This window comes from Anser anser, assembly GCF_964211835.1.
Source record: "Anser anser genome assembly, contig: HAP1_SCAFFOLD_516, whole genome shotgun sequence".
In the NCBI taxonomy this organism is placed as follows: domain Eukaryota; kingdom Metazoa; phylum Chordata; class Aves; order Anseriformes; family Anatidae; genus Anser; species Anser anser.
In genome coordinates, this window is record NW_028153732.1 from 1 (window position 1) to 12,056 (window position 12,056).

The window sequence follows — 12,056 nt, forward strand, 5'->3', positions numbered from 1 at the left end:
GAAAATCAGGGACACGGGTGCCCCCCCCCCCCAAAAAAAAGAGGGGACCCAGGTGCCTGGAACCCCCCCGAGGGGTCCCAGTGCCCCCCCCCATGTCCTTGTGCCCCCCCCAGAGGGTCTCAATGCCCCCCAACCTTGAGACCCAGGTGCCCCCCCCCGTGTCCCAGTGCCCCCCCCATGCATCCGAGGGACCCCCCCACATCTTTGTGCCCCCCCCCCCAGTACCCAGATGCCCCCAAAGGATCCTGGAGCCCCCCCAAGGGGTCCTGGTACCCCCCCCACAGGACCCAGGTGCCCCCCCCCGCATCCAGGTGCCCCCCCAGAGGATCCCAGTGCCCCCCCCACGGGACCCAGGTGCCCCCCCACCCATCGAGGTGCCCCCCCCACGTCCTTGTGCCCCCCCCCCCGCTGGACCCGGATGCCCCCCCACGAGACCCAGGTGCCCCCCCAGGGGGTCCCGACCCCCCCCCCGTGTCCTTGTGCCCCCCATGTGTCCAAGGGACTCCCCCCCCACATCCTTGTTTCCCCCCCGGGACCCTGGTGCCCCCCCCACATCCAGGTGCCCCCCCCCCCCAGCACTCAAATGCCCCCCAAAGGATCCTGGAGCCCCCCCAGGAGTTCCCAGTGCCCCCCACAGGACCCAGCCCCCCCCCCGTGTCCAGGTGCCCCCCCTCTCTGGACCCGGATGCCCCCCCACGGGACCCAGGTGCCTCCCCAGGGGGTCCCGGTGCCCCCCCCGCATCCTTGTGCCCTCCCCCATATGTCCAAGGGCCCCCCACACACCCTTGCCCCCCTCCCCCCGGGACCCTGGTGCCCCCCCCCTACAGCCTTATGCCCCCCCCCCGCACCCAGATGCCCCCCAAGGGGTCCCGGAGCCCCCCCAGGAGGTCCCGGAGCCCCTCCCCAGGTCCCGGTGCCCCCCCGGCCCCGCCCTCCCCCTCACCACAACTCCTCCATCTCCGGGGGGGCCTCCTCCTGTCCCCCCCCCTCCTCCTGGGGGGGATCCGGGCCCGCAGGGAGGGGGCCGAGCACTGGGGTCGCCATGGGGGGGGGAGGGGGGAGGGGGTCAGCACCGGCCCCCCCCCCGCGCCCTCCCCAGCACCGGGGATCCCGGCGGGGCCCCCCCAGCACCTTCCCCCATGGGCGCCGCCATGACACCGCCGCGCAGATCTCGCGAGAGCTCCGCCGCGGCGCCCAACTCGCGCGAGATTTCGCCAGCCCTCCCCACCCCGGCCCCAACCCTCCGCGCTGCTCTCGCGAGACTTGGCTCCGAGGAAGCCCAGCCGCCATTTTAGGCCTGGGCGCTGCGCTGGCGGCTGCAGCTCCGTCAGCTTGTTACCGGTGTTTAATTACTAATTAATTACAGCCCCCCCCCCAGCATTATCAGTGCGGAACCGGCCGGGAGCAGCGCCAAAAACACCCAAACCCCACAAAAGTACCTCAAAACCAGACCCCCAAAGCACTAACACCCCAGAACCACACAGAAACACCCCAAAACCACCTCCAAAACATAGCCCAACACCCCCAGACCACAACACCCCAAAACCAAACACCCCTAAACAAATCACCCCCAAACCACACACAAATCCCCCGAAACCGTATCCCAAATCATGAACATCCCCAAAACACGCAAGAACACCCCAAATGTACCCAAATGCAGCCAAATCACACAGAAACGCCCCCAAAACACCTCCAGAACATAGCCCAACACCCCCAAACCAGATCTCAACACCGCAAAAACACATAAAACACCCCCAAACCACACACATATCCCTCCAAAACCGTATCCCAAATCACACAGAAACATCCCAAAAACATGCAAAAACACCTCAAAAATGTACCCCAACACAGCCAAACCAAACACCCCCAAAACACCTCTAAAACATAGCCCAACACCCCCAAACTACAACTCAACACCCCTAAAACACACGAAACACCCCCAAACCACACACAAATCCCTCCAAAACCATATCCCAAATCACACAGAAACATCCCAAAAACATGCAAAAACACCCCAAAAATGTACCCCAACACAGCCAAACCAAACACCCCAAAACCACCTCCAAAACATAGCCCAACACCCCCAAACTACAACTCAACACCCCAAAAACACACGAAACACCCCCAGAACACAAATCCCAAAAACATATCCCAAATCACACAGAAACGTTCCAAAAACACGCGAATACACCCCCAAAATGGACCCCAATGCAGCCAAAACACACAGAAACACCCCCAAAACACCTCTGAAACACCCAACACCCCAAACTACAACTCAACACCCCAAAAACACACAAAACACCCCCAAACCACACACAAATCCCAAAACCATATCTCAAATCACTCAGAAACATCCCAAAACCACACAAAACCACCCCAGAAATGTACCCTGACACCCCAAACCACACAAAACCACCCCAAAACCCCACAGAAAACACCCCTAAACCCCTCCAAACAAGTTGGGGACAGGATGCGCCCTTGAACCAAGGGAAAACAGACGATGTCGTTTTTGGGGATTTCAGTAAAGCTTTCGACACAGTTTCTTGTAGGATCCTACTGGAGAAAATGCCCAGTATAGAGCTAAAAAATCATAATTTGATGTGTAAATAATTGGCTGAGGGGCAGGGCTCGAAGGGTCGTGGTGAACGGGGCCGCATCAGAGCCCATCACCAGTGGGGTCGCCCAGGGCCCCATTTTGGGGCCAGTTCTCCTCAATAAGCAATTTGGATGCAGGACTAGGAGGGGTTTTGAGTAAATTCACTGGTGGCACAGAACTTGAAGGGGTTTTAGCTGAAAGTAAGAGATGGGCGGCCTTGAGCTGGCAGAAGCAAGGAAAATAAGGGATAAAAAGTAAAAACAAGGAGAAAACCAGCTCCAGGCTGAGCCTTTTGCTCATTAAGGGTCATTAACGTATTAAAAATCACACCCGTCAAAATGCTAATGTGGGATCTGTGTGTCCCGCCCCCCAGCTCAGTAGAGATGAGTTAGGTGAGCTGGAACAGCCGACCAAAAGTGTCCCAAAAGACTTTTCACCAGTTTGCTGGGTGTAAATGACGGGGGTTTGGGTCAGAGGGTGCTGGCTTTGCAAAAAGATCGCTGAGTACCTGACTCCACAGAGCTCTGTAATTAATTTTTTAATTAAAAGACTTTCAGGTGGATTCCGTGCACCCCTTGCAGTGCGATGCTGCACGGGCCCTGCAGCTGCAGGGGAGCGTGCGATGGAACAGGGGAGTGTGCAAGGGGGCAGGGGAGTGTGCAAGGGGGCAGGCAGGAGAGCATGCAACAGAACAGGGGAGCGTGCAAGGGAGTAGAGGAGTGTGCAAAGCCAGCCACGGAGCGTGATGCCAGCATGAGTGGGCAACGGAGCGAAGGAACATGTGAATGAAGCCAGCACGAGTGTGCAAAACGTGAGAAACTAAGTTGTGTTTTTGCAGTAGAGAACTATTCTGTATTCCAAGGTAGCTGTGTAGTCATAACAAGGACAAATGCTACGTAGATAAGTGGACAGGAGAAGGCCTCGCTGTTCCAAAATAAGGCAGAAGCTTGAGAAAAACAGGATGAGCCGTGTGGGAACAGTAAAACAAAGCTCACAGGTTCTCAAAACATAAGAAAGGAGGAAAAAAAGGGAAAAGGGAGAAATTAAAGGGTTGAAAAACAGGAAAATTGTACAAATATGGTATAGAGGAGCGTGGAGTAGCTTGTGAACCTGTAGTACGCAGCCAATGAGGGAACAGGGGAGGAGATCAGGTGTCGGGTAATAAGGAATAAAAGGTTGTGGTATATTTATGGTATATATAACGCACTCCCAATGGGCAGGGCGCCCGCCATTGCAATCGCGAATAAAATAGCTTCACAGAAGATCCCGTCTGAAGAAAATTATTTGAGATTTTTCTCGCACAAAGCCAATACGAGCGTGCAAGGCAGCGTGCAAAGCCAACCCGAGTGTGCAAAGCAGCGGGGCCGGGGCGCTTTGGGCGGCGGCAGGACTCGAACCCGCGGCCCCGGGCGCCCCTCCCCGCCCGCTGGCCCCGCCCCCTCCGGCCCCGCCCCCCCAGAGGCGACCCCCGCGGGCGGGGCTGGGCCGGCGCGCGGTAGCGTGGCCGAGCGGTCCAAGGCGCTGGATTTAGGCTCCAGTCCCCGCGGGGACGTGGGTTCGAATCCCACCGCTGCCAGCGGGGCGCCGCCCCCATTTTGTGGCCCCCACCGAGGCCAGGGGACCCCCAAAGCACGAAGGGGGCCTGGGGGGGGCATGGGGCTGCCCTAAAGGGGGGGACCCCGGAGAGGAAGGGGGGCAGGGGTGCCCAGGAGGAAAAGGGGCAGTGGGACGCCAGGGAGAAACAGGGTTAGGGGGGGCCCCGAGCCCACTGATCCCCCCAAAACGGGCACAGACAAAGCTGAAAATTAGTAAAACCTTTATTTTTCCCAAAAGTGAAGTTACAATCGTTTTCCCCAAGTACATCAAAGAACCGAAGTGAAGGGGGGCGAGGGGGTAAAGGACCCCCCCTGCCCCCAAAGCCACCACCGTGGGGTTCCCACATCCCTCCCCCCCCCCTTAATTCCCCTAATTAACTACCAACACCCATAAATTACACCTGGCCCAGAACCAGCGGCCCCACGGGGACGGGGGGCCACAGCCCTGGCCCCCAGGGACAGGGGAAGCCTCCCCTGCCCGCGCCCCCCACTTGGGGGGCAGCCCCCCAGCCCGCGGCCCCCGGCTCAGTTGTCCTCGTCGCTGTCGTCGGGGCTGATGGCGGGGCTGGTGAGGCTGTAGGTGGGCGACGTGGGGCTGTAGCCGGGGGACGTGGGGCTGTAGGTGGAGCCCTTGGGGCTGGTGGGGCTGTAGGTGGGCGAGGTGGGGCTGTACTTGGGGCTGGTGGGGCTGTAGGTTGGGGACGTGGGGCTGTACTTGGGGCTGGTGGGGGTGTAGACGGGCGAGGTGGGGCTGTAGGTGGGCGAGGTGGGGCTGTACTTGGGGGTGGTGGGGCTGTAGGTGGGGGACGTGGGGCTGTACTTGGGGCTGGTGGGGCTGTATTTGGGGCTGGTGGGGCTGTACTTGGGGCTGGTCGGGGTGTACTCGGGGGAGCTGGGGCTGTAGCTGGGGCTGGTCGGGGTGTACTTGGGGCTGGTGGGGCTGTAACTGGGGCTGCTGGGGCTGTAGCTGGGGCTGCTGGGGGTGTAGGTGGGCGACTGCGGGGTGTAGCGGGGGCTGGATGGGGAGTAACTGGGGCTGGTGGGGCTGTAACTGGGAGAGGTGGGGCTGTAGCTGGGGGACGTGGGGCTGTAGTTGGGCGAAGTCGGGGTGTAGTTGGGGCTGGTCGGGCTGTAACTGGGCGAGGTGGGGCTGTAACTGGGGCTGGTCGGGGTGTAGTTGGGCGAGGTGGGGCTGTAGTTGGGGCTGGTCGGGCTGTAACTGGGCGAGGTGGGGCTGTAACTGGGAGAAGTCGGGCTGTAGCTGGGCGAGGTGGGGCTGTAGCTGGGAGAGGTTGGGCTGTAACTGGGAGAAGTGGGGCTGTAGCTGGGGGATGTCGGGCTGTAGCTGGGAGAAGTCGGGCTGTAACTGGGGGAGGTGGGGCTGTAGCTGGGGGATGTGGGGCTGTAACTGGGAGAAGTGGGGCTGTAACTGGGAGAAGTGGGGCTGTAACTGGAGAAGTGGGGCTGTAACTGGGAGAAGTGGGGCTGTAGCTGGGAGAAGTCGGGCTGTAGCTGGGCGAGGTGGGGCTGTAGTTGGGGCTGGTGGGGCTGTAGCTGGGGGACGTGGGGCTGTAACTGGGCGAGGTGGGGCTGTAGCTGGGGCTCTGCGGGGTGTAGCCCCCGGGCGAGCGGGGCTCGTAGGCGGGCGAGGTGGGGCTGTAGCTGGGGGACATGGCGCCGCCTGCGGAGGAGGAGGAAGAGGATGAAGAAGAGGAGACCCCGGGGGGGACGGGGGGGTCCCATGGCCCCCCCGGGGCGGGGGGCACTCACCTGGGGAGGGATGTAGGGGCTGGAGGGCCCCGGGGAGCCCGGGGAGCCGGGGGTGGGCGACCAGGCGGGCGAGTAGCCGGGGCTGAAGCCGCTGGCGTCCGAGGCGGCGCTGGGGGAGAAGCCGGCCCCCCCGGGGGTCATGCCGCTTCCTGGGGGGGGCACAGAGAGGGGTGAGCGCGGGGGGAGCACCCGGGGGGGGGGCGCAGAGCCCCGTGCCCCCTCCCAAGACACCCCAGGGACTCACAACGAGTTCCTGAAGCGCCCCGCTCCCCTTGCACCCTGTCTGCCCATGGAGCCCCCCCCCATTAATTCCCCCCCCCATTAACCCCCAGTGCCCCCCAGCAGGGCCTGGAGACCCCCAATAACCCCCCCCCCCCAGACCCTGAACCCACCCCAAAGCCCCCTCGCAGCCCCCCAGAGCTGCCCCAGGGACCCCAAGAGCCCCCCAAGTCCACCCCCATGGCCACCAAGGGCTGTGCCCAAGCCCCCCAGCCCCCCCCAACACCCCCCAGCCCCCCCCCCCCCGGGGTCCCGGGCACCCACCGACACTGGGGGACCAGGCCCCGTAGGCGGGGGTGGCTCCCTGGTTCCACGGGGTCATGGCGGGGGACATGGCCCCCATGGGGCTGGGCGCCGAGCCGAAGAACATGCCGGTGGCTGCGGGGGGAGCGCTGTCAGCACGGGGGTGTCGCCCCCCTTGGGGGCACGGGGACACCCCGTGGACCCCGGAGTTTGGGGGGGCCCCAGCGTCCGGGCCAACCCCAACCCCACTGCAAGGACCCAGATGTCCGGGCCACCCCCATCCCAACCACGGGGACCCCAACGTCCGTGTTCCTTGGGGACCCCCATGTCCAGGCCACCCCAATCCTGACCCTGGGGACCCCCCTGTCCAGGACCCCCCAACCCCAGGACCCCCCACATCCAGGCCCCTTGGAGACCTTGGTGTCCAAGTCACCCTGATCCCAACCAAGGGGACCCCAACATCCAGGTCCCTTGGGGACCCCAATGTCCAGCTCCCCCAGTCCCAACCGAGGGGTCCCCAACGTCCAGGTCCCTTGGGGACCCTGGTGTCCAGGCCACCCCAATCCCAGCCAAGGGGACCCCAACATCCAGGTCCCTTGGGGACCCCAATGTCCAGCTCCCCCAGTCCCAACCGAGGGGTCCCCAACGTCCAGGTCCCTTGGGGACCCTGGTGTCCAGGCCACCCCAATCCCAGCCAAGGGGACCCCAACATCCAGGTCCCTTGTGGACCCCAATGTCCAGGCCCCCTCCAACCCCAACAAAGGGGACCTTGATATCCAGGTCCCTCGGGACCCCAATGCCTGGGCCCCCCCAACCCCAACCAAAGGGACCTTGACATCCAGATCCCTTGGGACCCCAATGTCCAGGTCACCCCATTCCCAAACACGGGGACCCCACCGTCCAGGTCCCTTGGGGACCCCAGTATCTGCCCCCCCACAACCCCAGCTCCAGCCCCCCCACCCCCAAGCACCCCAGACCCCACCCAAACCGACCTCAAAGCCCCCCTCACCCGCTCCCTCTGCCCCGTCCCCATCCCCCAAAGCCCCCCGGGACCCTTTGGGGACCCCCCCGGGGACCCTTTTGGGGACCCCCACCCCGCCGGGGTGGGGGGGGGGGCACTCACAGCCGCCCACGCCGAGGCCGGGGATGGCGCTGGGGATCTCCATGCCGTGCTTGCACTTCTCGGCGTCCAGCAGCAGGTCGAAGCAGCCGGTGCCGGCGGGCGCCAGCTGCCCCAGCATGATGTTCTCCGACACCCCCTTCATGGGGTCGCTCTCGCCGTGCGCCGCCGCCTCCATCAGCACGTCCACCTGAAATGGGGGGGGGGGGGGGACCCCAAAAATCAGACCCCGGGGGGCACCCTCATAGAGGGAACAGGGTAGTGACGGGGTTGAGGTCCTTAAATCCAGCCCCAAAGGGGCCGGGGTGCTCCCAGTGGGGCGGCCCCAAAACCACCGCGGTGTTTGAAATCCCGTTACGTAAAGGTGAGACCCCAAAACGAGCCCAGCGCCCCCACATCCAGCCCAGGAGCCCCCCAAGTTCAACTAACCCCCCCATAGGGAACGGGGGGGTGAAAGGGGTGGGGTCCTTAAATCCAGCCCCAAAGGGGCCGGGGTGCTCCAAGACCCCTGAACCCCCCCCCTCCAGCCCCATCCCCACCCCATAGGACCCTTGAATCCCTCCCCCAGCCCTACTCCCATTCCCCAGCAGCCCCCCCAGCCCCATTCCCACCCTGTAGGACCCCCGAATCCCCCCCCCTCCGCAGGACCCCCAGCCCGCCCCGCGCACCGTCTCCTCGAAGGAGCACTTCATGAGGGGCCCGGTGTCCTGGCGGTTGACGCCGTGGCGCGTGATGGCCATGAGGTGCCCGCGGGACGTCATGGTGTCGCACAGCAGCGCCAGGTGCCGGTAGTTGACGTAGGAGCCGTCGAAGGAGATGACGTGGTACAGCTCACGCTCCAGCGCCTTGCGCACCGCCTCGATGCCCAGCACCTGCGGCACCCAGGGGTGCTCCGAGTCACCCCGAGGCTCCGCATCCCCCTGCTCACAGCTCCCTGCGCACCGCCTCGGGCACCCAGGGGTGCTCCAAGTCACCCCAAAGGTTCCACAGTCCCCCTGTGCACCACCTCAATGCCCCAGCACCCGCTGCACCCAGGGGTGCTCAGCCACCCATGCTCCAAGAGCCCACCAGGGCACCACCCATGGGTGCTCCGAGTCACCCCAAGGCTCCGCATCCCCCTGCTCACAGCTCCCACACAGCACCTGAGGGCACCCATGGGTGCTGAGCCACCCCAAAGGCTCTGTGCGCCCATGCTCACAGCTCCCTGTGCACCACCTAGGGCACCCAGGGGTGCTCCAAGTCACCCCAAAGGCCCTATACTCCCCAGTGCACCGCCCCTCGATGTTCAGCACCTGCAGGGCACCCATGGGTGCTGGGCTACCCAAAGGCTCGGGGCACCCATGCTCCAGGAGCCCTCCAGGGCACCCATGGGTGCTCTGAGTCACTCCAAAGGCTCTGCACCCCCCCCCCCATGCACCGCCTCAATGCCCAGCACCTGCTGCACCCATGGGTGCTGAGCCACCCCGAAGGCTCAGGCCACCCACACTCCAGGAGCTCACCGGGCACCCATGGATGCCCTGAGTCACCCCTCAAAGCCCCCTCCCGCTCCTAGCTCCGTGCCCAGCACCAGGGGGCACCCCCACTACAGGAGCCCACCGGGGCACCCATGGGTGCCCCGAATCACCCCAAAGGCTCGGAGCACCCCCACTCCCAGAGCCTGCAGGGGCACCCATAGGTGCCCTCAGTCACCCCCAAAGCCCCCCCCCGCTCCCAGCTCCCTGCCCAGCACCAGCAGGGCACCCATTCCTCCCAGAGCCCGCGGGGGCACCCATGGGTGCCGCCCCACTCACGGTGAAGATCTCCACGATGTCGTTGGAGGTGGTGCGCACGGGGTCCACGTCCTTCTCGCTCAGCACCCGCATGAGGCTGACGCCGTCGGTCTCCAGGATCCACTCCTGCAGCGCCTTGAACTCGCCGTCCTCCGTGATGATGATCTTCTTCTTGTTGTCCGTCTGCGGCAGGTGCATGTACACCTGGGGGGGGGAAAGGGGGGTCAGCGGCACCCATGGGTGCCCTCTGGGGGGGGGTTGGGGGGCACCCTGGGCACCCCAGGGACTTCGTGGACGGATACAGGGGGGCTGAGCTGGGGCTGCTGCGTGGAGACCTTCAGGTGCTCCTTGGGATCCAGGAAGGGCAGCGGGATGCACTGAGCACCCATGGGTGCTACTGGGGACCCGGGGAACACCCCAAGTGCACAAGCACCTCACAGGGTTCCCATAGGCACCGCCACAAGCACCCATGGGTGCTGCAGGGGACCCAGGGAAAGCCCCAGGCACCCAAGAACCTTTTGGGGTTCCTATAAGCACCACCATGAGCACCCATGGGTGCTGCAGGGGACCCAGGGAACACCCCAGGAACCCAAGAACCTTGTGGGGTTCCTATAAGCACCACCACGAGCACCCATGGGTGCTGCTGGGGACCCAGGGAACATCCCAGGTGCACAAGCACCTCACGGGGTTCCCATAGGCACCGCCACAAGCACCCATGGGTGCTCCCAGGTACCCAGAAGAACATCCCAGGCCCCCAAGAACCTTGTGGGGTTCCTATAAGCACCACCACGAGCACCCATGGGTGCTGCTGGGGACCCAGGAAACACCCCAGGAACCCAAGAACCTTGTGGGGTTCCTATAAGCACCACCACGAGCACCCATGGGTGCTGCTGGGGACCCGGGGAACACCCCAGGTGCACAAGCACCTCACAGGGTTCCCATAGGCACTGCCACAAGCACCCATGGGTGCTCCCAGGTACCCAGAAGAACATCCCAGGCACCCAAGCACCCTGTGGGGTTCCCATAGGCACCCCCACAAGCACCCTCGACCTCCTAAAAGTTCCATTTGAGACCCCTACGCACCCCCAGACACCCACAGAGGCTTTGGGCGCCCACGGGTGCTCCCCAGCCACCCGCAGCAGCACCCTGCGCCCCCACACCCCCTTGGGTGCGTGTCCCGAACCTCCCGGACCCACCCCGTGGGGTCCTCCATGCACCCCCAGGGACATGAGGGACACCCAGGGGCTCCCCAGGGACACGAGGGGTGCACCCATGGGTGCTGCCCGGCCCCGCACCTTGCTGATCTGCTCGATGCCCTGCAGCGTCATGTCGGTCAGCATGTTGGACTCGATGCAGCGCAGGAAGACGTCGTCGTCCATCTTGTCCACCACCTCCTCCTCCTGGGGACAAGCGGGGGGGTGACGCCCTGCCCGGCAACCCCCCCCCGGCACCCAAGGGTGCTGCCCCCACCCCCGCCCTGACCTCCTGCATCTTGTTCTCGTCGCTGTTCATGATGCGGATGCGCAGCACCAGCTTCTCGGCGTTGTCGTCGTTGAAGATGCAGTTCAGGTCGTCCCCGAAACCTTAAAAAATAGGGGGGGGGGTCACCAGGGTGTTCCCCCCAGCACCCATACAGGACCTCCGGGGTACCCCCAGCGCCCTCCAGGCTCACCCCTGGGTGCCCCTGAGGTCCCTGTGGTGCTCTTCGTGTCCCCTGGGACTCCCTGGTGCCCCCCGCGGTCACTGCAGGACCCCGCCCCAGCACCTCTCGGACCCCCAAAATCCCCCCCAGCACCCACGGAGCGCATCCAGGACCCCCCCCAATGCCCCTCGAGACCCTCTGGACACCCCCCCTGCCCCCCCAACATCCCCAGGTGCCCCGAGTGTTCCCCCCGGGACCCCAACGCCCTCCGTGCCTCCCAAGCCCCCCCCAATAGTCCCCCAAAGGCCCCCAAAAGCTCCCCAAAATTCTCCCAACACACCCAAACACCCCTCGGCTTCCCCCCAAAGCCTCCCAACTCCCTCCCAACGCCCCCCCAAATCCCAACACCCCCAAATCTCCCCCAAATATGCCCTGATGCCCCCCAAACCTCTCCCAATGACCACCACCAACCGCAAACCTCCCCCAAGTCACCCCCAAGACCCCCAAACCTCCCTAATATTCCTCGATGCCCCCAAATCTCCCCTAAATTCCCCCAAAGGTCCCCCCAACGCTACCCCAAACCCACAACACCCCAGGGCCCCCACATCGCCCCCACGCCCCCAAATCCTCCCCAAACCTCCCCCAATGCACCCCAAAGCGAACCCACCCCCCCCAACGCCCCCCACATCTGCCCCAAACCTCCACCAGCGTTCCCCGAACGCTACCCCCATGTCCCCCCTACTAATTATCATCTACCTCCCCCCTACTAATTATCTCCCCCCAGACTAATTATCATCTATCTCCCCCCAGACTAATTATCATCTATCTCCCCCCAGACTAATTATCTCCCCCCAGACTAATTATCTCCCATCTCCCCCCAGACTAATTATCTCCCCCCAGACTAATTATCTCCCCCCAGACTAATTATCTCCCCCCAGACTAATTATCTCCCATCTCCCCCCAGACTAATTATCTCCCATCTCCCCCCAGACTAATTATCTCCCATCTCCCCCCAGACTAATTATCTCCCCCCAGACTAATT

General features: G+C 63.8%; 1 protein-coding gene across 1 annotated transcript in view; it reads right to left on the reverse strand.

The window, feature by feature from the left end:
* Window positions 1-4,395: 4,395 nt before the first annotated feature.
* The window catches only part of POLR2A (RNA polymerase II subunit A), a 34,855-nt gene continuing 27,194 nt past the window's right edge, over window positions 4,396-12,056 (reverse strand). The window contains exons 12-18 of the mRNA XM_083853837.1: window positions 10,855-10,955; window positions 10,668-10,772; window positions 9,394-9,576; window positions 8,272-8,475; window positions 7,607-7,793; window positions 6,505-6,618; window positions 4,396-6,110 (exon numbers count right to left, since the gene is read on the reverse strand). Coding sequence (XP_083709963.1) covers window positions 4,717-6,110; window positions 6,505-6,618; window positions 7,607-7,793; window positions 8,272-8,475; window positions 9,394-9,576; window positions 10,668-10,772; window positions 10,855-10,955 — 2,288 coding nt within the window. The 3' untranslated portion in view covers window positions 4,396-4,716. The remainder of the gene's footprint in view (window positions 6,111-6,504; window positions 6,619-7,606; window positions 7,794-8,271; window positions 8,476-9,393; window positions 9,577-10,667; window positions 10,773-10,854; window positions 10,956-12,056) is intronic.